The following is a 26,064-nucleotide window of genomic DNA, read 5'->3' as shown; positions in this document are numbered from 1 at the left end:
CTTTGATAAATGTGCATGTGCTATCACATAACTGAACTTTTAATTAAAATTAAAACTCTTGAGCTATAAACCTTTAGAAGTTATATGTAGAACAGAATTAATCATCCAGTATCTGCTTTTTTGTATCTTAGCTAGGTGACCTTGAATTTTTAACTTAACCAAGTGATTCACATAACAAGGCCTACTTGCTAGCTGTTACACAATTTCCTATCTCCTCATTCTACACTGCTCTTACTGTAATTGGAGCCAATAAATATAAAAAAAAAAGCATTCTCAAGTATCACTGAAGCCCCTGCAAAACAGAATAATAGTGACAGCACTAAAATGTATAACCTTTTGACACAGGTGTGACAACTTGTGACCATTGACTAAATTATTAGCTCCCTTCACACAGTTATTTTATTTTAATAATTTCAACTAAAATATATTTACCTGCTAATTTTACAATTCCAGCTATCCAGAAGACTTTGGTAGGTAGGCTGCAGTCAGTGTTTGGAACCTCCACTCGCACTCCTTCTGAGATATCGCCCCAGCATGTCCCCATAGGTGCCTATCATTTAAGGTAGTGGGGAGAAAAAAAGTCACCAGTTCTCCACATTAGAATAATTATTAGTGTCCTACAAGCAACTTAAGACAAACAATCAATATACATGATAAGACATAAGCATATGTTTAGCAAACACTATGAAAACCTGGTTTGGTTTTGATTTGAAGCTTACATGTAGTATTGTAATTGTATACAATTATTACTGTGTATTTCTTGCAAAAACTATAGGATTCCAAGTTTAAAAAATCTGTAAAGCACCAATTACATATACTCACAGGTCAGCTTTATTCTACTGTCTTCCAATTACGTGCAAGCTACTCATTTTAGTGAGATTGGTTCAAGTCCTCTGCAGTTCTACTCACAAGAAAATTATGGTACTTTAAATTCATACCTGTACCACAGGCGTCAAATTCTTTAAATTCTATGAATCAGGAAATTTCCTGAAAAAATGCCTAAAAGTTACTTGTTGAATCTATTCTGGTGATTGGTTATGGTGGGATTCGTCACCCACTGGTTCACATCCTCTCAGAGGAACAGGCTCTCCTATCACCTGCAAGTGATTCCATCAAGCAAAAAGAACAGAAGGCTGAGCAGCAGCTTTTTCATGAATGCCAGAAGGAAACGCCCAGCTAGATTCCTCACACTGTCCTGAAGGCTCAGACTAACAATTTACTAACAAAAAGAAATACAAGCTCGATGAAGTACTAAGGATTTGTGGGAACTGGAGATAAACATCACATTTAGTTTGGAATCTCAACAAGAACGTTCTGTTGAACAGAGCATCACGAAAAGGTAGTCAAAGATGGTACTGTAAAAGTACCAGAAATGCACAGTGCTGAAGAACCTAAAACCTTAGAAGTTACTCAACTGACATTATACTGATGACAAAACAGAAAAGGACTCAGTCTACATTAAACTGGGGACCACCAAGAAGGGAAAGATTCTGATCTTGGGTATTTAAGAACAACATTCATACCGATTATAAGGTGTTAGAGAAGAAAAAAATAAATTCTTCTCAGTTCAGAGAATATCCAGATATCACAGGGACAACGGAAGTGATCCTCTGGTTCTGTACCGTAGCGGCAGACAGTATTCTACGCTGTCTCATTTACAAAGCTCTTTGAAAATACAGAGAACTTAACCACTCTGTGGGAATAGCCTCCAACTTGACAGGATTTTGGCTGAGAGCCAGAAGCGAAGAAATTTGGATGAATCTGAAACGATTGGAAATCACAATACTGGAATTTTGCTGGCAATCAGCAATAGCCAACTAGCAACACTAATAACCAGACTCATCTTAAAAAGGGATACCCTTCACTAGCACAAATAGTTGAGGCTAGGCATGCAAAACTTAAAACTAGTTTTAACTATTAAAGGAAAAATAAGTTATTACAACAAGTATGCAAGATTCTTATTCTTGAAGCCTGGTCTCTTCATGTTCTGCTATGTCCCATCTACACCAGTCTGGACTGCAGAGCTCTTCTCTGCCATCTGGCAGACAAGAGAAAAAAACAACTGGAAAGACTATCGTTTATTTTCACATGCAAAATACGCAGATACAGCTTCTTAATCAAGTCCTATTACGTATGCGTTATCATTTCTGAATTGACATGTGTAAATTTTAGATTTGAATTGGGGAAACTTTCCAAACTGCATATTTTAGTAAATCTTGTTGCCTTGTATAGAGACATACAGATGAGGCCAAACAATCAAAACCAGCAGCACTGGATAATTTCATAATCCAGCTGCACTTAATTGAAATATTTTACTGTCTGCTCATCTACTCAGTTGATTCTGAGAGAAAAGCATATTGAAACACTTCCCCTCACATCAACCAGTCAAGGAAACGTCACAAATTTTTACCTCTAGAAAGTGGATTGGTATAGAGGGAAATAGCAGAAAGTTAAATTTGTCCTTGTCTGTGAAAATATTGGTTCTGCTAGTTCTCCTACACCAATCCATATGGCTCATCCTTTCGAAGAAGGAAGCCATCCTGTGTAGCATCACTACTGAAATGCCAGATAACATGACTGCCCTGAAGTAATGGTGTACAGTATACCTGGTATACTGCGCCATCTCTTCATTTTTCACTCATCATGAATATTCTTAAGGGAGGAAGACTGGATAAACCAGGGCTGTAACAGCCATCTTCCTGTCTTCTCTGTCTTCATCTGATTAATCAATGTTTGCACAGTGCTTTGAAAAACTCAAAAAGCACTCTATCAAGTGTAAAGCCTTACTCGTCTGCTGGCTGGAAGGGTAACTCTGAAGTCTGGATTGGCATAGTGCGAACTAGCAGAACCATAATTTACAGGTAAGAACAAATTTACCTTTCAGACTCATGACGAAGAGATCCACTTCACGTCACTCCCAAACAAGGAAGATGTGGTTCATCGCTTCCTGCTCCGGGAGATGACCTGGGAGGGTCTATCTGTGAGCAGCAGCTGCCTTCTCTGCAAGGTAAGTTGCAATCAGGAAGGTCCTGTTTGAGAGGAGCGCCCTAAGCATCCCCACATGCCTAGCTGACAAAGATCCTCTGGGTTAAATAATTGGCTTCCGAATTTTGGATGCTTTTTCCAAGTTTTGGATGGCACCCACATTGCCATGATTTCAGACTTGAAAATGGCAAAGTGATGCTACCAATTCCTGAAGCATAAGGATACTAAGTTGCAACCTCGCATGCGAAGGGTAGCCCAACTAAAGGTAATGCCAGAAGACAATGCGCGATATCCTTTAAAACAAAAAGTTCAAAGCAAAGCACTGCCATCTAGTGTGAAATCCTGGAGATGTTTCCTTAGAATACACAATTGATTGATTTAAATAACAAAATAAACCAAGAGAATGAAAATATTTTTGCTCAGGATAAAATTCAACTGGAAGAAAGATTGAAAAATTCTTAACTTTGGGAAACGTGCATCTCACTAGCAACAGAGTGGAAAAGAATAATTACTACTAACTGCATTAAGTTGTACTGCAAAATGACTCAAAACACTGTATTTGCTTTCATTTCTATGAACGGTTTGAGCTGATAAAAGCAAATACAGGAAAAAGTAAAAGCCATTTAGAAAAAAATGAAATCGGAGTGCAGGTTAGCAATGAGTACATTGTATGAGACTAAGCTATAAGAAAATACTAAAAACATTGAATTACATTTTCCTCCTTGCATCAGCTACTGCAGCGCATCTGATCAACGCAATTAAAAAAAAAAAAAAAAGAAAAGCTGCAAGGTGCACAAACTACATGTCACAGCCTTCCTACATGACACGAACCAAAGCAGCTTCTCTATTTCAGTTTACTTAATGATAAAGCAGGCGTAGTTCTACTATTGCTAGTGAATTTCAGTAGCGTTACTCAACACTGAAGTCTGGAATTGAAGTTAACAATTAAGCGCACAAAAAGACTTTGAAATTAATTCTTCTCATACAGAGAAGGAGACAGAATAGTAAGGTTTAAATGTTTTAATTCTAAACTGTAACTGTTGTAAACTGAAGAGGAAGTAACTCCCTAGGCAAAAAAAAAATTGGTCTGGGAAAAATATATCAGACCTGAAATACAGAAGTATGCCAGGTTATTAAATAAGTAATAAGTAAGCCAAATCCCACATCCCATAATTCTCTTAAGTTTTCTTTAATATTGATCCAAATGCTCCCTATCAATTACCCATACAGATACACCCAGTATAATCAGATACGCACTTTATGTAATAGAAATTTAAAGGCAGATATGTCATGACTTTACTGTCAATGCAAAGCTTTTGTTTTCGATAGAACAAGCTTTATACATTCATCTTGCGGACACACACAACGTGCATGGAATCAAAAAAACAGATGGTAAACAAACATCAACTGACACAAATTTTCATGAATCAAAGCAATGTAACACACAGAAAACTTAGCAATAATCTTTCCAGACACACAAAAAGAGTATTATTTCTTGTAATTATCAACAGAGGGAGGGACAGAGAGAGAAAAGGATCTAGCAAGAGAGTACTAATGTGTTTTCAGATTCTGATTTAAATAACGTATCTTTTCAAAAAAATAACTGCAGTAAAACTAAATGCAAATCACACCCTGGTAACACTAACTAATGTCCACCAGAGAAGTAGAAATCTCCAAAGGAGGCTGCACGAGCTGCATTTAACTTGTATGAAAAGGAAAACAGGGACAGAAATGAAACAACATTCAGGCATAGCAGCACTGTCTGCCATGTAGCTTGTGAAAATAATCAAGGTAAAACGTGAACGTTACTATTGTATCTGTTCACATTACTGGTGTACCATTCAACTTCACAAATGAAGCAGTAAACAAGGAAGATATAACTCCTTTTAATAGGAAATGTTATAGCATAATTCGCAAGTGAGCTAACTATTGTAGCTGTACCCTAATTGAGGATGCCAGATGTCATTGAAGCATTTGTTCTAATAGCATAGCTTGCATTATCAAACAATACCTTTTGGTATGTACCTAAGAATTACTTATTACATCACATACGTAACTGGGAAAGCAAAGTACAAACTTGCTTGCTTAAGCACGTGGAATTAGATGCAAATTCACGAAGCTATACTAATACACAGCTCTATTCTGGGCAACAGTTGAGGCCTCTAAGCATAAAGGGCGCTATTCAGAAAGTGCCAACTGCCAAGAGCCCTCCACTCCCACTGATTTATGAGTTGACAAGGCTCAGCATGAATTCCAGAACTGGACAGAAAATATGTCTCTCTTCTCCCTTACGGACAACTTCCATGAAACAAAATGTTTGTTTTGATTACAATTTTTGTAAGATAAATTTGAGCAAAATAAAACTTTTGTAAGAAGACTGAACACTTCCAACTTCCCAGATAAAAATCAAAGCATGCTAAGAAAACACTTTTTGTCAGAAAGCTTTTACTTAAGAGACAGAAAGTACTGACAATATTTTAAACAAGACCTAATAATTGGAATTTAACAACCACATTAAAGACAGATGCTGCTAAATATTTTCCTCAATCCCTAATTACATTCTGTAGTGACTGACAGCTTTTTATTTGGAATTTTTCTAACTAATACAAAGAAAACCAACCTTTTCAATTTCAGATACATAAAAAAACCTTAATTCTCCCTCTGTTTCTACACTACCCATCAGCATGACTGACAAGGAGAATCTTAAGTAAAAAAAAATCCCAAATCCAAAAAGTAACCAAAATATCAGTTCAGCATAAGGGAGCAGGCCTGACTCAACCTAAACAAAAGCCTTTTCTACCTTTTTTAACACAGCAGCCTTGGTTAGTTTGTTACTCTGTAGCGCATTCAGTGGTTTTTGTGCCTTGAATGTCAGAAAAGCAACTTGAAGTGTTTAAGAATCCTCCTTTTACTACTTTGTATATGACAGCCTGTATGATGAGAGTAATTGACAGTGTTCAAATAAAACATAAACACCCTTATCTAAAAAGCAGTCATACTGACACAGTTTACAATGTAAGTTTCATAGTCCAAGGCCTTAAAATATCCTTGGATATGACTGTTTCGCAAAAACTAATTCAGGAATCAACACAGACACTCTCATATCCACACACAAAAAGATAACATGTATTGAAAAATACTTACGTGTTTAAAACAGGTAACGGGAGCTGCTGTGAAGCTATTGCTATTGATGTAGTTACCCCAGCTGAAACCTTCCACAGGGACAGCTGACAAGAGAAAGTTATTTTATTTAGGAAGCTGATGATGAGCACCAAATCCTGTATTACTGAAAATTTTTCAACTCTTTGTATGTCATTACCTGCTTTAGTCTTTGCCTGGTTTTGTAAAGTTGCTTGGTACTGAGCATATGCTGCTAATTTAGCCACTAAAGGTTGTTTTTGTAGAACTTTAGCCTTCTTTGTTGGAGGTTTACCCTAAAACAAAAAAAAGCTAAATAAATAAAGTCTTTCCAAACTCCTATTTTTATATAGCTCTGTAGCATATCTCTAGTAGATTTAACTAAAATTAGAACAACACAGAATGGAAGTTAAGTAAGCATCACAAAACTACATGTAAAATACAAAAACCAGTAGCAAAGAATGTCCAAAAGATGACTTTTGTACTAGTATTCCAACTTGAAGAGCATTATACATTCGTTGTTTACCTGAAAAAAAGGTATCTTTTAAAAGCAGGTCAAAAGGAACAACTTTTAGTCTAATTTACACCAATACAATTTCTTGGCATTTGTTGCAATGAATTGTTGCAATAGGATATAACAATATTTCTTGACATTTCTTTCTTTTTTCTTGAATGTCACAAATCTACTTTCATGATTATTCAAGTAACATTTTAACAGACCAAAACCCATTTTGCAAACCTAGACAGTTAAGAAAACCCTCAAAACCCAAACACAGCAATGCCAAATAAACCTTTATGCTCTCTAAAGCCAGAAAGTATCTTGGGTATGAGATGCATGGAATTGCAAGTCACTACATCTGTGGATTAAAGATTTTTCCCTGATCTTTTTCTTGCAGAAGAGCCACTGCAGCAGAAATGAATTAAGGAGTCAGTATTCTCTGTAATTTGCTCTGCTGAGCAAAGTAATTTGTTCATTACTGATACAGTTCTGAGTTTTGGCTTACAAAATCACTTATGTGAAAATTTTAATGTGTTAAGAAACTTATCTTACAACATTCAGCAAGTTTTACAAATCAACAAGTTTTACAAACACAGGCTATAGTAAGTATATAAAGAAAACGGTGTCTGTACCGCTACCTGAAGTCTGGCCAGAATGCTGGCCTTCTTGGAGTTTGACGAATAGCTTCTAGAGCATGACACACTGCAGAAGCGTTTTGTTTTAGAGTAAAAAGCGTCACGGACACCAACCATTCCACACATCTCGCATGTAGCTTATCAGAGGAGAGAAAAAGCCAAACGTTAGCGAATGTAACAAAGGCCTCAGCAAAAATTCCGAACAAAGACAACATAAGGAAGGTCCTGTAGGTGGCACCACCAAACAGTTCCTTGGGGTTTGACCCTGAAGGGAACTGCACAGAAAACTAAAGCGCATCACCATGAATGTCAGTGAAACACCCAAGAACCTCAAGTTCATCAGTGAAAGGGTGCCTCCGTTCTGCTCCCTATTAATTTTACTACTGGTAGAAGTGAATGACGCAGCTAAAGCCAATTTCTGTGTTTTCAAGGTTCTCAAGGAAATATCTGCTTTGAATCTAGGTCTGCCAATCTTGATTTCCTCTAAATATTTAATACTTCCCACCTGAAATAAAACCAGATCTCTTTCTTGAATCGTAAATTAGTATACCCTAAATACTCCAGCCCACCAATATTCTCTTTAGCTGAAATCATATGCTTCAGAGGTTGACAGCATCACCACCGAGTTGTGCCATGATGAGTAAGTTTGTGACAAACTTATGCCAATAAAAGAATACCAAATTCTACCCAGAGCGAGCTCTACTAATCGCTAATTATTTCAGCCAAAATATTTTTTCCTCTGAGGATGAAAGCAGTCCTCCCTTTTTTTGATTTTTTTCCCACTATACTCTAGCTCACAGCTAGTGGGTAGTGAACAGGTATACACTAACAGACTTTATACAGTAGCAGTAGTGAAGTTTTCCTAGTATAGGGAGAAATGTATTTTAATATATTGTATAGATAACAAAGGGAAGAGAGAATATATGCCCAAGCATATTGAGAACACACTGACATTTTCCTCAAAGCTTAAAGAACAAAACCAATATACATAACATACACATGCATGTGCATACATACAACACACACATTTGATGGGAGGGTGGATGTTCCCCTGTTATTTCTTTCCTGACAGCAGGATTCAAAATTCAGTTTAGCAAAAAAAACAATCAATTACACGCACACACCCCCAAACAAACCAACTCCAACATTTGAGCTGTTTTGGTCCCTTTTCAGTTGCGACCAATGTTTGGGATTGGAGCCCAACACCTCACGGCACAGGCTAAAAAAAAAATATAAATATCAAACTCTTTGCACTCCTGCACCTCATACTTACCCATGCCAGATTTGCCATCTGGGTAAGTATAGACCTGTCCATTGTTCTTTATAATTGGGAGACTGGACGGCAAAGGAGCAACTTCCTCTTCACTCTCATCTGAACTGGAGCTGCTGCTGGTGTCCTCACTACAACTATCATAACCGTCAAACATCCCGAATGAATCGCGTCTTTTCCTTTCTGCTCGTGAAGTATGTTCTGTCTAAAAATAAAATTAAAAAAACAAACAAAACCAACAAACACCCAAAGAACAGCAGAGCATTCTGAATGCAAAGATTTCAAACTCAAGCTTAAAAAGTTTCAAAGGTCAGTATCAGCCTTCAAAAGTGGAGGTACTAGCCAACTGCTCTATCAGCACAGACATGTGGGCCACAAATTGCCAATTAAATTCATATTGATATTATCAAAACTAGCCAATTTTTGGTGATGCAATATACAGGAAGAAGAATCTACCTCACGATCCACTGAGAATACACAGTAGCAGTCCATACATTTCTTTTTCTTGGTATCTTCAGAGTTCATTAAACCTGATGTGCTGAGTAACGACAGCCACACAGCTCTTACATGCAAATGAGCACATCCCAGGTGGCTGCAGCCAATCTCACTAAAATTCATTCATTTGAGAAAGCTGGGCAGAGAAAAGCCAGTTCAACCAAGAGGGCACTTACACCCCAGGAACAGAAACGAGAGCGGATCTCCGCTCTCGCTGGCTCGTGGGGCTGGTGATGGATCACTCAGCTTCCCTGTGATTCAGTCTCTCACGTGCGAACCAGGAATACCTCTCTACCTCACAGGGACGTTCTGAGGATTAATACATTAACAATTATGAAAAGCTCCGTTACTATGGCAATGGGGTCTGTATAAATGCTAAAAGATAGAAAGAAAGGTGACTAATTTGCCACTGTCATATATGAAAACTTGTTACATAATAAGAGTTTTCCTATAACCAAAAAAACCCGAGGTCCAATAAAACCATACATTTTTGAAGAATGTGTAACAGTTAAGCAGTGTCCAGCAAAGACACTGAAAATTATGTCATCAGTAACAATAGGTTAACTGATGTCTTTTTTTCTGATGTACACCCAATACATGTATTTTAATACAGTGACAATTTTCACTTTATTAGTATCTTACACAGCTCTACCTGTGTAAGACAAGGCTACTGCTGTGTGAGCTGCCTTCATTGAAATCTTAAAATTTTTTAGCTTAAAGTATTTCCATTATCCTTAACAGTGTCAGTATACTAAGTTTGACAGAATAACAGATAAAGAGAAGAAAAATTCCACAACAGAAGCACAAGTTAGGAGAATGAAGTACAGCCAAAAAAGCAGAAAAAAATATTATGAAAGCCTTGGCCTCTACTTCCTTTTCCAAGAGCTCATTTTATTTAAAAGTCACTGTAGGCAGAAAAACAGTAACATGTGATTGGACTTTCCCTTCTTGAATTGCATTTGGATTCATAGCTTTAAGATTTCATCACAGTAATTCCCCAAATCCCTTTCCTAGAGAGTATATGCCTGAACATCTTTATTGTTGGATCTCATCCGAGCCTTTTTCTGCCACGCTATCCCTTTATTATAATAGTCGCTATTCCTCTTCGCAATCTGACTAAATCCTATTATGGAAGGATTTCCTTATAGTTAAAAGGGAAAACTGATTTCCACACTGACCCAATCCTAGCATCCAATCAATAAAAAAACAACCACCAAAACCCAAACAAAACCCAGTAAGCACAAAAGGTTATGCAATAAGGTAAACAAATCTAACACACTTAAAGCAGCTCTGGGAAAAAAAAAACAAACCAGCAAAAAAAGTCAGTGCAACTTTAATTATGCACATGTTCCTCAGCCAACAATTCGCAATTATATTAAACCCAATCAAAACTTAGGATAACTTGACAAATCCTTGAAGGAACTGACATCTGCCTGAAGTCGCTAGGGTAACAGTTGCAATCAGAGGACAGCACAACGAAACCTAGCCCTGACCTGCACTGGTACCGAGCCTTACCTGTACGCTACTACTGATGCCTATTAGCCACCACGATGCAGGATGAGTTATTTGTTTGTGTGCGCACACGTGTGCAGATTAAGGCAGAAGTTGAGCACAATGTTGCCATGGATACAGTGTTCTGCAAAGTCCCAGTAATTCACAGATCAAAACATGCGGACTAGTCATCTTCCTCAAGATTTCATGTACCCCTTAATGCCTCACAACATTTAACTTTCCTTGACCACAGCCTCTGCTAAGAAATGAAATGCAATACCATATTAACCATTTCATAACTAATACCAGAACACCACGATCCTTTCTAGAATTAGGGATAGGTAAGAGCGGTGTTTCAGAGCCCACGGGCAGGATCTCCTTCCTCATCCCCTCATGCTCCACAAGCCTACTGATCTGATTGCACTAGGAGATGAGGGTCTCATCCCACATAAAGGAAGACTCCACTCTTTACCAGAGGCTGCAGTGCCAGGTGGCCTTGGGACACTCCTTTTGCATTCCACCCTGCAGAGCTCTGGCCCCACGTGGTGGTTCTGCCTTGCCCAGTACTTGGCTGGCAGGGGTCTGAAATGCTGCAGCAGCTCAGAAGGAAGAGAAGCACAGCCCGTTCACAGTCCCTCCAGCTCCCAGCGTTGCAGCAGAGAAACTATAGGCAGCACTGCTCCCACTGCAGGAGAAAGTGGAAGAAGAAATGGGAAGCTGGAGGCAAGACCAGTGGCACACTGGGCAGACTGGCTGCTGTAAAGCAAGCTGAAGCATGGTGCAAGGTGGCAACTGCACATACCACGAGAGCACAGTTGGCTCTTTTTTGTTCTTCTTCTGCATCACAGATTTAGAACATCAATATTACTGCCAAGGTCTCTTTGCCAAAGCATCCGCAGATGAGAAAGAAAACATTTTCAGTTTCTGTATGGGAAGTCGGGCCCTCAACGAAGAAAATTATTCTTCGGCATTATACAAGTACCTAAGTAGCAACAATCAAGTGTGTAGAGTTTAACTACAGAGTCAAAACAAGTCTCGCATATCACCTTTCCACATACTTTAAGTTTGGACAAATTGTCCCAGTTCAAGTTATGAGCAATTCAAAACAACAGCTTTGCTTATTGTTTTAAAATAATCCTGTAGTTCTTATACAACGTTTTTATTCAAGCTTTTTCCAGAAGATGACCACGTTTGCCAGATAATTTACACAGGACATTCTAAATGTTAATTTATAGCTATTACCTGGACTGTAATTCTGGGGAAACTACTCAGAATATGCTTTGTGAGACTTAGAAAAGGTACAGTTTTACAACAAAAAAAATACAAAGTACTTTGTGCGCAGAAGTAGGTGGAAGTTAGGGAAGTTGATATGCAAATACTTATGCTGGAATTTTTCTAGAGCAGATCAAAACATTTCTATTTTGATAATAAACACCACTAAAGTTCTTTTTAACTCCTGTTGAAACACAATTTGTAGCAACAAGTGAACAGCAAGCGGCATCTCTGATAACCCTTCCTGCAGAACTTAGATGGAGTTTGCAAAAGAACAGGACCTCTAACATCTGAAACAGAAAAATGTCAGGCTACAACTCTGAACTCCAAAGGTCAAACGCAGCATCCTCACAAAAAGGACGACGCATGCCTCAAACAGAACCATAACAGAGATAAAGCAGCTGCTTTGGTAACAGCAGCCGCCTGCAATCCCTGCTCAGTTCTTGCAAGAGATGAGCAGCAGCGTGCCCTACCAGCTGATGAGCAATACTATCTGTCTAACAAAGTACCACCCAAGCATGGTAGCTACAGGACCTCTAGAATGGAAGGAAGCCCCAGAAAGAACAGCTTTTTGCCATGCAAGGTGTTCCCACTGAATTTTGAGACCCTGTCCATGAGAATGCGGTCCTTCACTCAAAAAAACCTACTACAGACTGACAGTTCTAGTAACTCCATCTAACAATTACAACCATAGTAAGATGAATCCACGTTTCACAATGCAGGCACACAAGAAAACCAACCAACCCACCCCACAGTTTCCTACTCTTAGAAGCTGGATTTAGCACTAAAAATCATGCCGAGGTTATGATTTCCTCAAAACTGAACCAGATTACTGCTCTTTCCCCTTCTAACAAGGCAATAGCATCCTGCCTATCTGCAAAGCATGCTTTGAGCAGGAGTCTGGCTCACTATAAAATGCAGAACCTTGTAGCTGGTTAATACCGAAAGAGCAGCAGCTTAAGTAACTCCACTGCTAAGAGGGAGTCTACTAGTACATTAAGCAGAAGCAATGCACAAACAAAAGAACAAGACAAACTTTTAGGCATACTGGCCAAGGCTTATTTTCCTAATCAGATTACCGGTTCCTCAACAGGGGAGATTTTTAGGCAGAGCAATACAGAGTCTAGGGTGAGTGGGCCTGGCAAATAAGCCTGTACGACTATTTGCTTGGGGGGGTTTCATGCATACTTTTCTTTATTGAAGGGATGGGTGGAGAAAGGAACTCTTAAGAACTGCTTTCTTATTCTGCCCAACTTCCCATTTTCCTGTTCTTCTTCTCCTCCCTATGAATACTTGGCAACAACTTATTTTTAAGAAATACTCTTAATTAACCACTATACAAGGCAAATGGTACGATAAAATAGTATAGTTAAGGAAGCCGGTTTCCCTAAAAGCAAGAAACCAACTAAAAACACCTAGTTTTTCACCCTCTTAACATATAGCCATATATATACACACCGTTGAATTTGGTCAGCACATTACAGCATACATTCTTTGAGCCTAATAACTACTCTTTCAGCATAAAAAACTGGTCACAAGGGTGAACAATGTATGGCCAAAACATAAAATAACGCTATTTAATGTTAATTAGACATCAAATACTTACTCAGGAAATTGCTTTAGTGTCTTGATGACGACTATGCTCAAATATTGGCAAAATTTACGGGAAAGTGTTTTGAAGGTGAAAACTTACTACAAAAAAACCACCCCATTGTTAAGTAATCAAACTTCTTGTCCCCGGGTAAGTGCATCCTGGTCAAAGCAGGATGATCCAAAGGTTTCAAACCACTCAAAGTGGCTGCTGTTACTACTGAATCAATTTGGTACTTGGTTTCAGAAGGGCAGCAATTTAGATCTTTGAGTACAAGAGCCGTAGCTCAACAAAGGCCTACCAGCACCTAAAGAGATAGGCATTGCTTCCTATAGTCAGATCTAACCCCCAGAATCATGACAGCAGTATGGACAGATGGTATTTGAGGCCAAGGTCAGCAACGAGGTCACCACAACCTTCAAGCCCAGGGTCTGTGATAAGACACATTTACTTTAATCAGATATCCTTAACAATCGTACATTTCCCATACTGTATTTCCCAGCTGGTATTAAATTTGATGCACAGCTTTTGTTTTCGAAAGTTCATTAATGTTTTATGCTACAAGCTTAGTTTTAGCTCTGCATGTTAGCATTAAGGAAACAGGACGACGGAACCAATTTATTACAACTCTTCCGAATGTTAGCTGACCAAAATAATTTACTGTATTAATACTAGCTCGCCCCCTGTGGAACTGAAGTCTAATTGTGCCTTATAGCATAACAAAAAAAAAAAAAAAAAAGAAAACTCAAACATGGTACCAATTTAAGGAAAACACACTTTCAGCTTTCATTAAAAACAAACAAACAACCCCCCCCCAGGCTAAACATCTTGGGATTCTTGGAAATCAGAACCAACCAAACTTACTTTTTTTATATAAGCAACTCACCTCTATCTGGAAATGTGCCTTCCACTCTTATAATAAGTAAAATCTCTGCTGGAAAATTACAGAAATGTTTTTTCCTGTCTCTTCATGTGCTATGTATGACAGCATTTTGTCTGAAGCCAGTTTCTGCTGTTTGCCAATGGTTTTGTCCATAGCCTCTTCCCCAGGGGGTTTCACACAAGAGGGGAGACTCTTTCATAAAAAAATATATCAAATTAGCAGGCAATTTTGGAGGGGGGTGTGATGATTAATATGTGAAATATCCGAGTTTTGAGAAAACTGAAAATCCGTTACAAATTCCATTATGTTTCTACAAAGCCCTTACAGGAGCATCTGGAAGAGGCAAATACTTCACTTTAAACACTGTGTTACCATTAAAAAAAACCAAAACCCAAACAATTCAAATGGTAAAAAAAACCCCAAAAACACCACCAACCCCAAACCAAACCTGAATTCATTCCATGTGCTCAGAGCCAGATTCAGCAAAATATCACACATGCCCAGAGTGTACTGACTTACCTGAGAAATGAAGGTATGCAGTAGTAGTTTGCAGAAGGTATCAAAAGCCTTGCAAAATTAAATCAAATTTTAGAGGGTAAGCGAAATAAAAGCCAATGAGAGGGAACTTTTGTACACATTTATCATTAGTGCCCCGGTCACCTAGCTCTTTAGGGAACAAGGTTGGAGAATTGTTACTATCAGCCTACAACCCTTTGCACCTGCACAAGCCGAGATGCTCTCGGGAACAGCTAATCAATTCCTGAAGCATAAATAATAACTTCCACATCGGACAGTATATTCCTCTGCCATGTTTCCCTCTAGCTTACGTTACACGCTTCCTCAACACGATGCCTAGGCAGAAGCAATGAGTAAAAACTACTAACCCACTAAGTGCTTTTGTTTAAAAGCACATACTGCTTTCGCTCCCAGATTAGGCTCTCTCAGCCTTTTTACCCCATTCCTTACAAGCTGAAGCCAGACTGTTATAAAGAAATCCAACAGACGAGTAAGTAAACGCAGGTTCCCAAACCTGCAAAATAATTTTAATTTCAAAATACAAAAGGCTGCCCCGCAGCTCACAGTTTTAACTGGTTTTAGATGGGAAATATCACAAGGGCTGCCACCCACGTTGTAAATCGTTATTTTAAAGTTAATTACTTTTTCGCACGCAGCCGTTTCTACCATAATCAGCATACGCTTTGTAACAGGGATTTTTAAATTTTTTTTTAAAGCCACATCGGACAGAAATCGCTGCACTTTAAAGCATTTCCAGCAACAAGCTGAAAGTGAAACTGGTTTCGCAGGTTTGGTGCTGCCCGCGTTAGGAACAAAGTCACGATATAAACAGGCGTGAAATTAAAATAACCGGGGGGGTGGGGGCGGGTGGGCGCAGGGAACCCCCGGCTTTGGCAGGGCTGGTGCGAAGGGCGCCCCTGCGAGCGTGGCCGGGGGCTGCACCCCCGGGGCTGCAGCGTGAGGGGAGCCCGCGGGGGGGGGCGGCACTCGGCGGAGCTGCCCCCCGGCCCCCGCCCGCAGGCAGCGCCGTGGGGCGGCCGAGCCCCGGCACAGCCCCCGCCGGGCCGGGCACAAAGGGGCCCCCGCCGCCCCCACGTGCCCGCGGCCCCTGACAGGCTCCGCCACCCCGGGGGGAGCCGCTCGGCCCCGGGCTGCCCCGCCGGCAGCTCTCCGCGGCGGCGCCCACCGGCCCCGCACCCCCAGCCCCATCCCCGCCCCACAGCGGGAGGGCTCCGGGGCTGCCCCCCTCACACACAGGTGCGGCCGGCGGCCTCCCCCGCCGCAGGCACCGGGGGGAACGCTCAGCGCCCCCGCCTCCCCCGCTCGCTCCCCTCAGGCACCAGCCGCCCCGCTCGCCCCCCTCAGCGGCTGCCGCCTCCCGCGGGCTGCGCTACTCACCAGGTCCTTTGTGTTTTCCATCAGGCCCTCATGGGCAGGAGACGCCCGCTGCCTCTGCCCCCTCCCCTCGGCTCGGCCCCCTCCGCCTGCCGCCTCCCCCTGCGAGGGGCCGGGCCCGGCGGGGCAGGAGGCGGCCTGGAAAGTTCAGCCTCTCACTCCGCCAGAGAAAGAAACCCAACTCCGGGCGCCGGAACATCAACAACATTAGCATACGGCGCTGCGCAGGCGCGGCGCCCAGCCCACCGCGCGCCCTCATTGGGCTCCCGCCTGGCTGGGGCTTCCTCGCTCGCCGTACCCCCTCCGGGCCAAACCATTCGCAGCGCGGAGGAGGATGCCCAGCGCTAGGGTAGAGCTTAGGAGAGGGGAGCGGCCCCGCCGCCGCTCGCCGTGCCTTGAGACGGGTGGTGGCGCGCACGGGGAGGCGGCTGAGATGCCGCTCGGGGGCGCCTGTTGCCGGGCGGGGGTGGGGGCGCCCCCCCTGGCCGCGCGATGGGGCGGCCCAGCCGCGGGCCGCATCACGTGGAGCGCGGGGTAGGGGGGAGGGAGGGAAAGCAAAGAAAGGGGGTCACGTGACGGCGCCTGGAGGCGGGGGAAGTGGCCGGGTCACGCGGGGAGAGGAGGGGCGGCGGTGCGAGCCTATCACGATCGGGGGCGGGGCGAGGGAGGCTGTATAAGAGGAGCTGTCACGTGACGCGCCGCACACTTTCCGGTTCCGGCGGCGCCGTGAGGAGGTATGGGGCGCGCGGCACCCCGCCCTGGCCCGGCTGCGGCGCAGATAACGAAGAAAGCAACGAAAACAACGAAAATAAAGAAAATAAACAAAACAAACAAAACAACGAAAGTAAAAAAAATGAAGAACGTAAAGAAAATGAGGCGAACGAAGCTAGCAGCGAGGGGGCAGCAGCCAAGCGCGGTGGCGCCGGCTGAGCGGGCCGCGGCTGTGCAGGCAGCGGCGGAGGCCGCTCGCCGCGCCTGGCACCGGGAGGTGCTTGGCTGCCCGTCGGGCGCCGAGCGGGAGCTGGAGGAGCTGGTGTTCGGCGCTAGTCTCGGCGTGGAGGAGGAGGAGCTGCTGCAGCGCCTGGCTGACCCTCCGCGGGTAGGGCTGGGGGCTGGCGGGCGGTTCTCGCCCGGTGCCTTCTCCTGGGGCGGGGGGGCGGCCTCGAGCAGGGCTGGTGCTGGCTTCGGCCCCCTGCCCGTTCCCCATCTCCCCGCACCGACCCGTGGCTGGGCTTAAGCTGCCTGTTTGGTTGTTTGCAGTTTAATGCCACAGAGAGCAGAGGTTTCCAGAGAGACTCTAGTGATTCGGAAGTAGAAAACGAAGCAAAAAGTAAATTCGTCTCTAAAAAGCCAGTCTGGGTGGATGAAGATGATGAAGCTGATGAAAAGTAAGTTCAAGTTTGTGGGGGGGAGTTACATATCATGCTTCAGAGTGACTGTAACTGGCTTCACCTTGAATGATCTAACTGTTTTGTCTGTTTTTTCCCTCTAGTGTTGATATGACCCATAAGTATCGGAAAGATTTCATGAAAAGTGATGCTGAGAAGACACTTACGAAGAAAAAGCTAAAGCAGAGACTTGAAGAACAGTGAGTTTCACTAATGTTTTTGTGGCTGTCTTTATTAAGATAAGACACATTTATGTGACACTTAGTCATCAAATTAATTTTCCTCTTTACCCACGCTATTCGTGTGGCCTGCTTAAAGGCAGTGCTTCTTGCAGTATTTTTAAAGCCAAAATAATAAGAATAGTAAATAAAATGCACATTAGCATTGCCTAGATGAACTTGTTTAATACTTGCTTTAGTAGAGGTGCACAAACTAATTTATTTTCTAGGGAGTTATACCAGAATTTTATAGTTATGTATAGCTTCAGAAATAGGGGCATGGATGATACTAACTTGGTACGGTATATAAGAATGAGCTGAAATGTGGGTATGGCCAGTAGCAAAACAGAACTTCAGATGTTTTGGTGTCATCTTATGCTATTAGTTAATATCATCCCAAAGAGCAGTGCTTTCATGTTTGGTATAGTTTTGCTTCAGTTTTCAGGAAGTAAGTGAAACACAGAAAGCTGGGTGAAACTTTAAAAAACTTGCATAGTGTTGTGGGTGCAAGGAACCTCACAAAACTGTGACTATACATCTCATAGGTACTTAACACATAGAAGGATGCTACTTTCTGAGCTGTGTGATGGTGTTTTTTTCCCTTTTGCCCTTCTCTCGCTAGGTTTCAGCGAGCTATGGGAGGAGTTCCTGCCTGGGCTGACTTAAAAACCAGGAAGAAATCCAAAAGGACTGCAAGTGACAGTAAATAAATTCATTGCTATTCTAATAAGCACTTCTTTGTTTTCCTATTCAGTTTCTTAGAAAAGAACTATTTTAAATGTTTTCTCGGTTTCAGTAGTGTGATAATATGCTGGATAAGTTAGTTCTATTCCTTCTTTCAGTGTGCTTTGATTTAATCTTTTTTGTGAGGAATCTGTAGGTTTTGGTGTGGGGGTGTTTGTGGAACTAGCCTTTCTTTTAATTAGGTGACAGTGATGAAGATGATGATCTGCTCTGCAAGACTGGCACTTTCATATCAAACTCAGAGTCCTTGCCGAGAGGTATTTTGAAGGTAAAGGCAAGCCTTATCTTTTTGCTTCATTGTGACCCATGTGCATGCTTTGGCTTCTTGGTTGCTGTTTGGGTAGTAAAATTAGTGATCCAATGAATTTCTTCTTGGCATCTCTAACTGGGAACTCTAGAGAGTAAGCAGTTGGACAAATTTGATGGTTCACATCGTGAAAGCATGAAACAATAAATTGAGGTACTGCTTATGCTGTATGAAACTTCATCATAGAGTTTGAGATCTTGTTCTTGTGGATTAAAGAGCAATTAAATCAGCTGTTCATCAGGATAAGAGTCAGTTTTTTGACTTTATTTAAAGTGTTTGATCTGTGTTCTAGATTAGCACCTGCTTGCCTGCTAATCAGGAACGTTTTGCTGATGGAAGACTGGCGACAGTGCAGTTTCATCCCTCTGCTCAAGTAGTCATGACTGCTGGACATGATCGATCTGTGTCACTCTTTCAGGTGAAGAATTTAAATCTATGCTGTGTAAATGGCTACTAATACAGAACCTTTTCTGCTAAGTATACCTGAAACAGCCTGGAATGATAGATTTCGTTTTCTCTCCTGTGCACACAGGGGTTGTAACATCTGTGTTTACAATGGAACTGGGTTCCATTGTAAAGAAATTTCCATCTGTGACTTGATATCACACAGAGTATGAGCAGACTTGGTTGTATCAGATTTTTTTAGTTGAAGATTTGGTTTGAGACATGTTTGGCTTTAAGGTTTGGAGTGAGGAGGACTAAAGAGACTTTTTTTTTTTTTCCTTAAGTTTGTAAAGCCCATCATCTGGGGAGTAGTCCACTTTAAGTTGAAAATGTAATATTGCTGTGCAATCATTTCGGGGGTTAAGAGTGTACTGCGGCAGGAAGCTACTCATCCTTGGACAGTCCTGCCCTGCTCTGAAAACTAAAGTCTGTAACTTTAGGAACTTTCAACATGTCAGTGAAATGGTCAAAGACATGAATTGAATTTTATACTCTCATGGGGCTACAGGGAATAAGAAGGTGAACTAAATGTTTCCTTTTTAACTAAGCACAATGGATGTGATTAGTTGAATCGAGCACAGGCAAGGCAGGGAAGGTTAAGAGATGTGAAGTATATCCAGGAAGGCTTGGGAGTGCCTGGTAATACAGCGTGAGAAGCCAAGAGCCAGGTTACTTGTAGACTGAGAAGAGAGGAAGAAATTAATGCTTCAAACTGGTGTACCTCCTACTGTTAGAGTCCCTTGTACTGGCTAGTTGATAATGAATTTGTTACGTACAAGTACTTGGTATGTTCCTTAATATGATAATCTGTTGGGTTTTTTGAAGGTTGATGGTATAAGGAATCCAAGAATACAGAGCATCTATTTGGAGAGTTTTCCAATTTATAAGGCTTGTTTCAGTGTTGATGGAGAACAAGTTGTAGCCACTGGGACTCACCATAACATGTTCTTTGTGTATGACATGATGAGTGGAAGTATTATTCCCGTACAGAAAGTAAGAGGTACGTTTTAGAATGCTGTAAGTGTCTGGGCATAACTAAAGCTGTCCCAAATTGAGATGGCGTATGAATTTGCTTTAAAAGGAGGTGCAGTGAATTGGTGGTGGTGGTATTTTTACTTTGTCTTTGGGGATATTTACTCCAGTACCTCTTGGCTTTAATTTGTCTGTGATATTAAAAGCTAATGGTCACACAACCAAGGCTGAGCTGTAGCTTTACTGCAGCAGTATATTACAGAAAAGCTGAAGTGTATTCAGGTCTTACTCATCTTCGTCATACCTCTGAATGTTGAGGGAAAAGAATGAATTATGACAATTTGAAGTTCTCAATCTCTTTTTAAAGGTGTGGAGGAAAGATTTCTCAAAAGCTTTGAACTCTCTCCAGATGGATCTTTTATGCTTCTAACTGGAACTTCAGGTTATCTTCACTTGTTGTCAATGAAGGTAGATTCTCTTCATGGTTCATGTTGCTTCAGTTAATTCATACCTCTTTCCTGTTGCATCTGCTTGCTTGTATTTAACCTGAAAAGCAATCTAGCTTTCAGTTGAAACAAAGGTGTGACACATACTGTGACAGCCTTCAAAAATGAGCTGCTGAATCAACTAGCTGTAGCTTTAGAAAATTTTTTTGGGGTGTCTGAGAATTTTTTTTGACTGTGCTGTTTTCTTTGGGACTGGTGGAGCCAAGACGGGAGTCTCATGGGGTTTTAAGCTTTCTGTGGAGACAAGGCCTATGTCAATGTATTTTGGCTGATTACATGAATGCTGTGTTAACAAAAGAAACGGCCTCGATGTGGAAACAGGCGTCTGAGGGTGGGAGAAGTACAGGACTGCTTTTTTGGGAATAGCGCTAGTGCGTGCTTGTGTGTCATGTTCATGAATCATGTCGTCTACTGTGATTCATAACACATATAGAATTGTTTCAGTTAAACTTTAAAATGCCACATGATGGCAGCTGGGTCTGTTTTAAACTTTTACTAGGAAAAATGTTTTTTAAAACGAAAGTTTAGTTCCATTATATAACGAAGACCCTTCAGCAAACGAGTGTTTATTGAACTAGCTGTGGTTGTGTGGTGGTAATAAATTGATCATGGACTCATGAGCATCGGCTTGTGCTCCGGTCTGTAGGCACTGACAATGTTGATGCTGTTCTTTTAATGTTAGTGTAGCTAAATAAAGATTTTTTCCTAGGACAGGTGTAGGGAAACAACTTTCCTACAGGTTTTTGGTAGTATCATTGTGACCATTGTTCTTCATTCTATAGACAAAGGAACTGATTAGCACTATGAAGGTAAACGGAAGATGCACTGCATCTGCTTTCACTCCAGACAGCAGTAAAATATATAGCTATTCAAGTAAGTATTCTCTCAAACAGCACTCATCATAATTCTATTCCAATTGTGTAAGTTCTTCAGTCACCTATTATTTTTCAAAGATAACTAAGAGACTTTATGCCAGTATTTTACCTAAAAATAACTATCGAGTGATTGGGCATTAAAGAATGGAGTTAACTATTCTATTATGCCTGTAGTTCATATTAAAAAAAAACAAACAACCCTACCTTTGGTAGTTGTAAATGAGCTAATAGTTGTCATGTAATCAGCTTTATTTTAACAAAATACAGAACACACTGTTTGTCTATGTGTGGTTTCTATAATCTTCTACTTTATCCTGCAACCAGAGGAAGGTGAAGTTTTCATTTGGGATGTGAGAAGCAGAAAGTGTCTGCACAAATTTGAAGATGAAGGTTGTCTGGAAGGAAAGTGCATTGCTGTTTCAAAAAATAACCAGTATGTGGCATGTGGGTAAGTAACTTGGATTTGACAGCTTCTTGCTATTTTAACTTTTTAAGTTCTTCAGTAAGTTTATTGGTGGCTGGTGAGAGTGCAGGAAGAGGGAATAAGTTTGGCTTTAATAAGGTTAGAGTGGATGTGAATAGATGACTATTGCCTGTTTTATGATAATGACTTGATTTGTTCTGCGTACATCTGAAATACTGTAACACACTCCATACCAGTATCGCTCCTAATGTGTTACTGTTGCCATATATGGCTTTAGTAGTTAATTTTGAAACCATACTGACTGAAATCACAAATTCTGTAGCATAAATGTCAATTCCAGCTCCTCCCCCTTTTCCCGTTATTTTTCCTATATGCCTCATCTGGCTTCTGCAAGACAGCATGTTAGCATTTGAAAAGTTTCCTCAACTCAAAAGCTGAAAGCTTGAAAGTGCTTCTCCGGGTATACTTAACAGAGGTACAACTTCAGCTAGTGTGTCAATTCTAAATGAGACTAGCAAATACTTCAGTGCAGTATGCCTTTTCTTAGCCCACTATCGAAGATTTTTGAAGTGGCCTTACACTATAGGGTATAAAAAAAAAAAACAAAATTTGAAAGTATTTCAGGATCTTTTGATGCTAAGCTCTCATTGCTTTGAATTAATTCTGTGCAAGAGATGGACGTACCAAGGCTGTTCAGTGAAGTGTATCTCTTCATATAGAAAATAAATCCCAAACAAACCCCTCTACTCTTAGAAACTCCAAAGCAAAATGGAGCTCCAAACAAAATATAATTACAAACTCCAGTAAATAATTGGTAGTTAGGTTTTTAGTTGAATGGTGGCTATAGGAAACAAGGTAATATGTACTCTAAATGTTACATTTTTCATTGTTTAGTCTCTGTTAATTTCTTTTTTTTAGTTCGGCTTCTGGAGTTGTAAATTTATATACTACTGATGTCTGCCTCAGAGAAAAACATCCTAAACCAGTTAAAGCCATAATGAACCTCGTTACATCTGCTACATGTGTGACCTTCAATCCCACCACAGAAATCTTGGCAGTGGCTTCCCGTGAAACTGATGAGGCTGTCAAGTTGGTATGTCCAGCTTCTTTAGGGCAACCTTTTTTTGTGTCTTGATCAAAAATGTTTCTGGTGACATAATAAAACTGATACTGAGCTGATACAGATACTGCAAAATCTGCAGGACTGGGTAGATCAGGATATGTACAAGATACTGTACATTTTTTCATGTGAGTTTTTCTGGAAATAACATTTTAGGGTCTAGTTTACCAAAATGCCCTTATTTTAGTGCTGTAAACATAACTCGGCAACAAATGTGATTTTTTGGCAGCTGTTAACTGTAATGGTTTTATTATGTGGTGTTTTTCCTAGTTCATTCAAAATTTTGCCAGCCTTGTCAGAATTCTGGCCAACAGTGGAACTATTGAATTAATCTGAGAGTTTTGAATCTTATTTTTACTGCTTGATGTAATTACTTAAAAGCAAATGAGTTGCAATAACTGGCTTCCTAGTGTGTTCCCTGCACCTTTTCTCCCATAGAGCTCAATATAGTGTGGTGTAGAATAGGCATGTAACTGCACATTTGAACTTAATTGACCTTCAATTTTAAATTTGTACTTTAATTTGCGTTTTAGTGGCTCTTTCCTAGCTTATAACTAATGACCTATTTCTCAATAGGTACACATTCCTTCATATACTGTATTCTCAAACTTCCCGGTGTTCAGAAGAAAACAGATTTATCTTGCGCAATCTATGGACTTTTCTCCCAGAAGTGGTTTTTTCTCTGTAGCAAATAACAAAGGCAAAGCTTTGTTATTTAGGTATGTACTAAGTTTGGTTGGTTAATTGTGTTTGTCTTCTGTGAGATGGAGCAGATGACTTGTAAATGATAAGATCTGACTTTGTGATCTGAATTTCACCTGAGGACTTCACTGAGTGCACAGCTGGCTTTCCTTTCTGGAGCATGAGCCTTGGTTATTGTCTGATTAAAATACACATTACTGCAGACATCCCTGGCAGAACTGTCATTGTCCTGTTCTGAAATAATGTAAGATGCAGAAAGCCAGGTACTGGATGCTCACCCCGTTAAAAGAAAAATTATTTAGAGGATTGAAAGAGAACATCTCTGCTTTGGTGTTAACTTCTGTATCTGGCATTGGTTTGTTCTCATTGAGCTTCAGAGGTCCTTTCCACCCCCAGCCATCCTGTGATCCTGTGGTGAGCGCTGGGGCTCAGAAAGTCTGAAGGCTCGCTGCGGGTGCTGGGTAGTGCATGTAGCAAGACTTTGTGGCTTATTGTGAGGAGCTAGGAGTAAATGCATTATCTTGCCAGCTGACAATTCGATTCTAAAATCCTAGTTTCAATGTGGAAGTGGAACTCTGTGGTTGATGTCTGACTAGCATAAGCTTAACTTTAGCCTTTTTGTGAGAAGGGAGAAGTGGTGTCAGTGTTTTTTTTTTTTCCTGCTGGTGTGGTCAGGGGTAAGGAGTGGTAATAACTGAGCAGGAATGTTTGGTTGGTTTTTTTTTTTTAAACTGACTTCATGTGATACATGAAAAACTGTATTTTTAGTGTGAGACTTTAATAATCTGCAAAGTCTGACAGGGAGAATTTACAAAAAGATTCAAGCGGGTCTAAAAAGTGTGACTAAATCTTGTGATTTGTCCTTTATTTGAACTTGAACTGCATATTATAATGGCACTTGAAGTAAATGTGGCTTGTGGATCATTGCTATCTTTTGCTACACTCGTGTTTCAGATTAGCTAAGAGCACTCAGTGACGCTGCGGAAGAGTTGTTGCTTCTTTGTGTTGTTAACAGGTTACTGAAAAGCTTTAAATCTCTCAACTTTTTTTTTCAGGCTGAAACATTATTCAGATTTTTAAAAGAAGATACAGGAGATAGGGGACCGGTAACTCAGGTAAAAGTAGCACTCGAACTGTTGACAACATTGTCTAGAGGAACCTTATTTTCATTTTGCTGTCTCCACCTCTCTATAGATGGCAACAAGAAATTCTTAATACTGTGTAGTTTTAAACTGTTCTGTCTGGATCACATGTGTAGTTGGCTCCACGTGATGGGCAGAAGTCAGGCTTGGCTTGACAGTCTCAGCTTGTCTTACTAATACTCGTACAGGGAGTTGGTAGTTCTATCTAAAGCCGTGCTCAGTCCTGTTGACAGCAGTTCTTAAAAACCTGTATGTGTTTGAGTCAAACCCCTAGGCAGTGCTGTCAAAAGCAGCTGTAGCCTGGCAGATACTTGGCTTGATCCTGTTACAAAGTCGTGGAAGTGAGCCGGCATGACTCTACATAATGTAATTTCAAATTTAGGTTACATAAATTTCTGAAGTTTGAAGTGTAGCTTGTGTGCAGATAGGACTTTATTATACACTTTAGACTCTTCTTGCAAAACTGGGAAGACCTGTAGCCTTGGCAGTAATACAGCAGTTGTTTGACCCATAATGTATTAATGGTTGGAAGCTCAACTTGTTCAGACAGGAAGCAGGTACATCTTCTGCATGTGAAGCTTGCATCAAATTTTGCGATGGCTAAATGTTCGGAAGATACTAACAAAATTCTCTGTACTCATCTTTCCCTAGGTGTTGTAACCTGCAGATGCGAGTAGACTGACAAAATCAAACAAGCTTTTTTATTTTATACAGAAGCTCTAAAATCCTAATATAACTTCTGTGGTTTTGAATGTTGTTCTTAATAAATGCACCCGATAAGTTTCCAGGCAAGTTGTTCCAACTTTTTCCGATGGTTTTTGTAAACAAATGACTTAAGTAGATCTTGATGCTTGTTATTCAGCTCATGTCTTCAAGAAGTGCTTAAATGTGTCTAGTTATCATGAGTCTATGAAGCGTTCCAGTGCTGAAACAGAAAAGTTTTGTGTAAACTGTAACCTCTGCTCCATTTGTTTAGACTTGCACTTTCCCATCAGCTGTGTTCACTTCGAGCTGGGTTGGAAACAGTGTTTTGTGGACTGGAGGTGCAAGTT

The 26,064-nt window shown here is 40.8% G+C and overlaps 2 protein-coding genes across 13 annotated transcripts in view; one reads left to right on the top strand and one right to left on the bottom strand.

The window, feature by feature from the left end:
* Positions 1-16,611, bottom strand: part of MBTD1 (mbt domain containing 1) — a 31,830-nt gene extending 15,219 nt beyond the window's left edge. For 2 of the 12 annotated variants that reach the window (XR_008820273.1, XM_056329083.1), the window contains exons 1-7: positions 16,174-16,605; positions 14,779-14,826; positions 8,531-8,732; positions 7,255-7,394; positions 6,305-6,419; positions 6,130-6,212; positions 433-550 (exon numbers count right to left, since the gene is read on the bottom strand). Coding sequence is in view for 11 of the 12 variants with exons in the window: in XM_056329083.1 (XP_056185058.1) it covers positions 433-550; positions 6,130-6,212; positions 6,305-6,419; positions 7,255-7,394; positions 8,531-8,732; positions 14,779-14,826; positions 16,174-16,194 (727 nt within the window). In the remaining variant the exon portion in view is untranslated. The other 10 variants (XM_056329140.1, XM_056329132.1, XM_056329157.1 and 7 more) reach the window with 10 other exon arrangements.
* A 246-nt stretch (positions 16,612-16,857) lies between these two features.
* On the top strand, positions 16,858-25,814 carry UTP18 (UTP18 small subunit processome component). The gene is made up of 14 exons (XM_056338057.1): positions 16,858-17,269; positions 17,431-17,558; positions 17,663-17,758; positions 18,399-18,478; positions 18,703-18,788; positions 19,120-19,245; positions 20,097-20,271; positions 20,611-20,711; positions 21,532-21,622; positions 21,949-22,072; positions 22,967-23,141; positions 23,745-23,887; positions 24,926-24,985; positions 25,664-25,814. The coding sequence occupies exons 1-13, from the start codon at positions 16,907-16,909 to the stop codon at positions 24,948-24,950; spliced, it is 1,713 nt and encodes a 570-aa protein (XP_056194032.1). The 5' UTR covers positions 16,858-16,906; the 3' UTR covers positions 24,951-24,985; positions 25,664-25,814.
* Positions 25,815-26,064: the final 250 nt, after the last annotated feature.

Source organism: Falco biarmicus, chromosome 1, assembly GCF_023638135.1.
Source record: "Falco biarmicus isolate bFalBia1 chromosome 1, bFalBia1.pri, whole genome shotgun sequence".
Classification (NCBI taxonomy): domain Eukaryota; kingdom Metazoa; phylum Chordata; class Aves; order Falconiformes; family Falconidae; genus Falco; species Falco biarmicus.
Note: the sequence above shows the minus strand (reverse complement) of the source record. Positions and strands in the feature narration are given on the sequence as shown.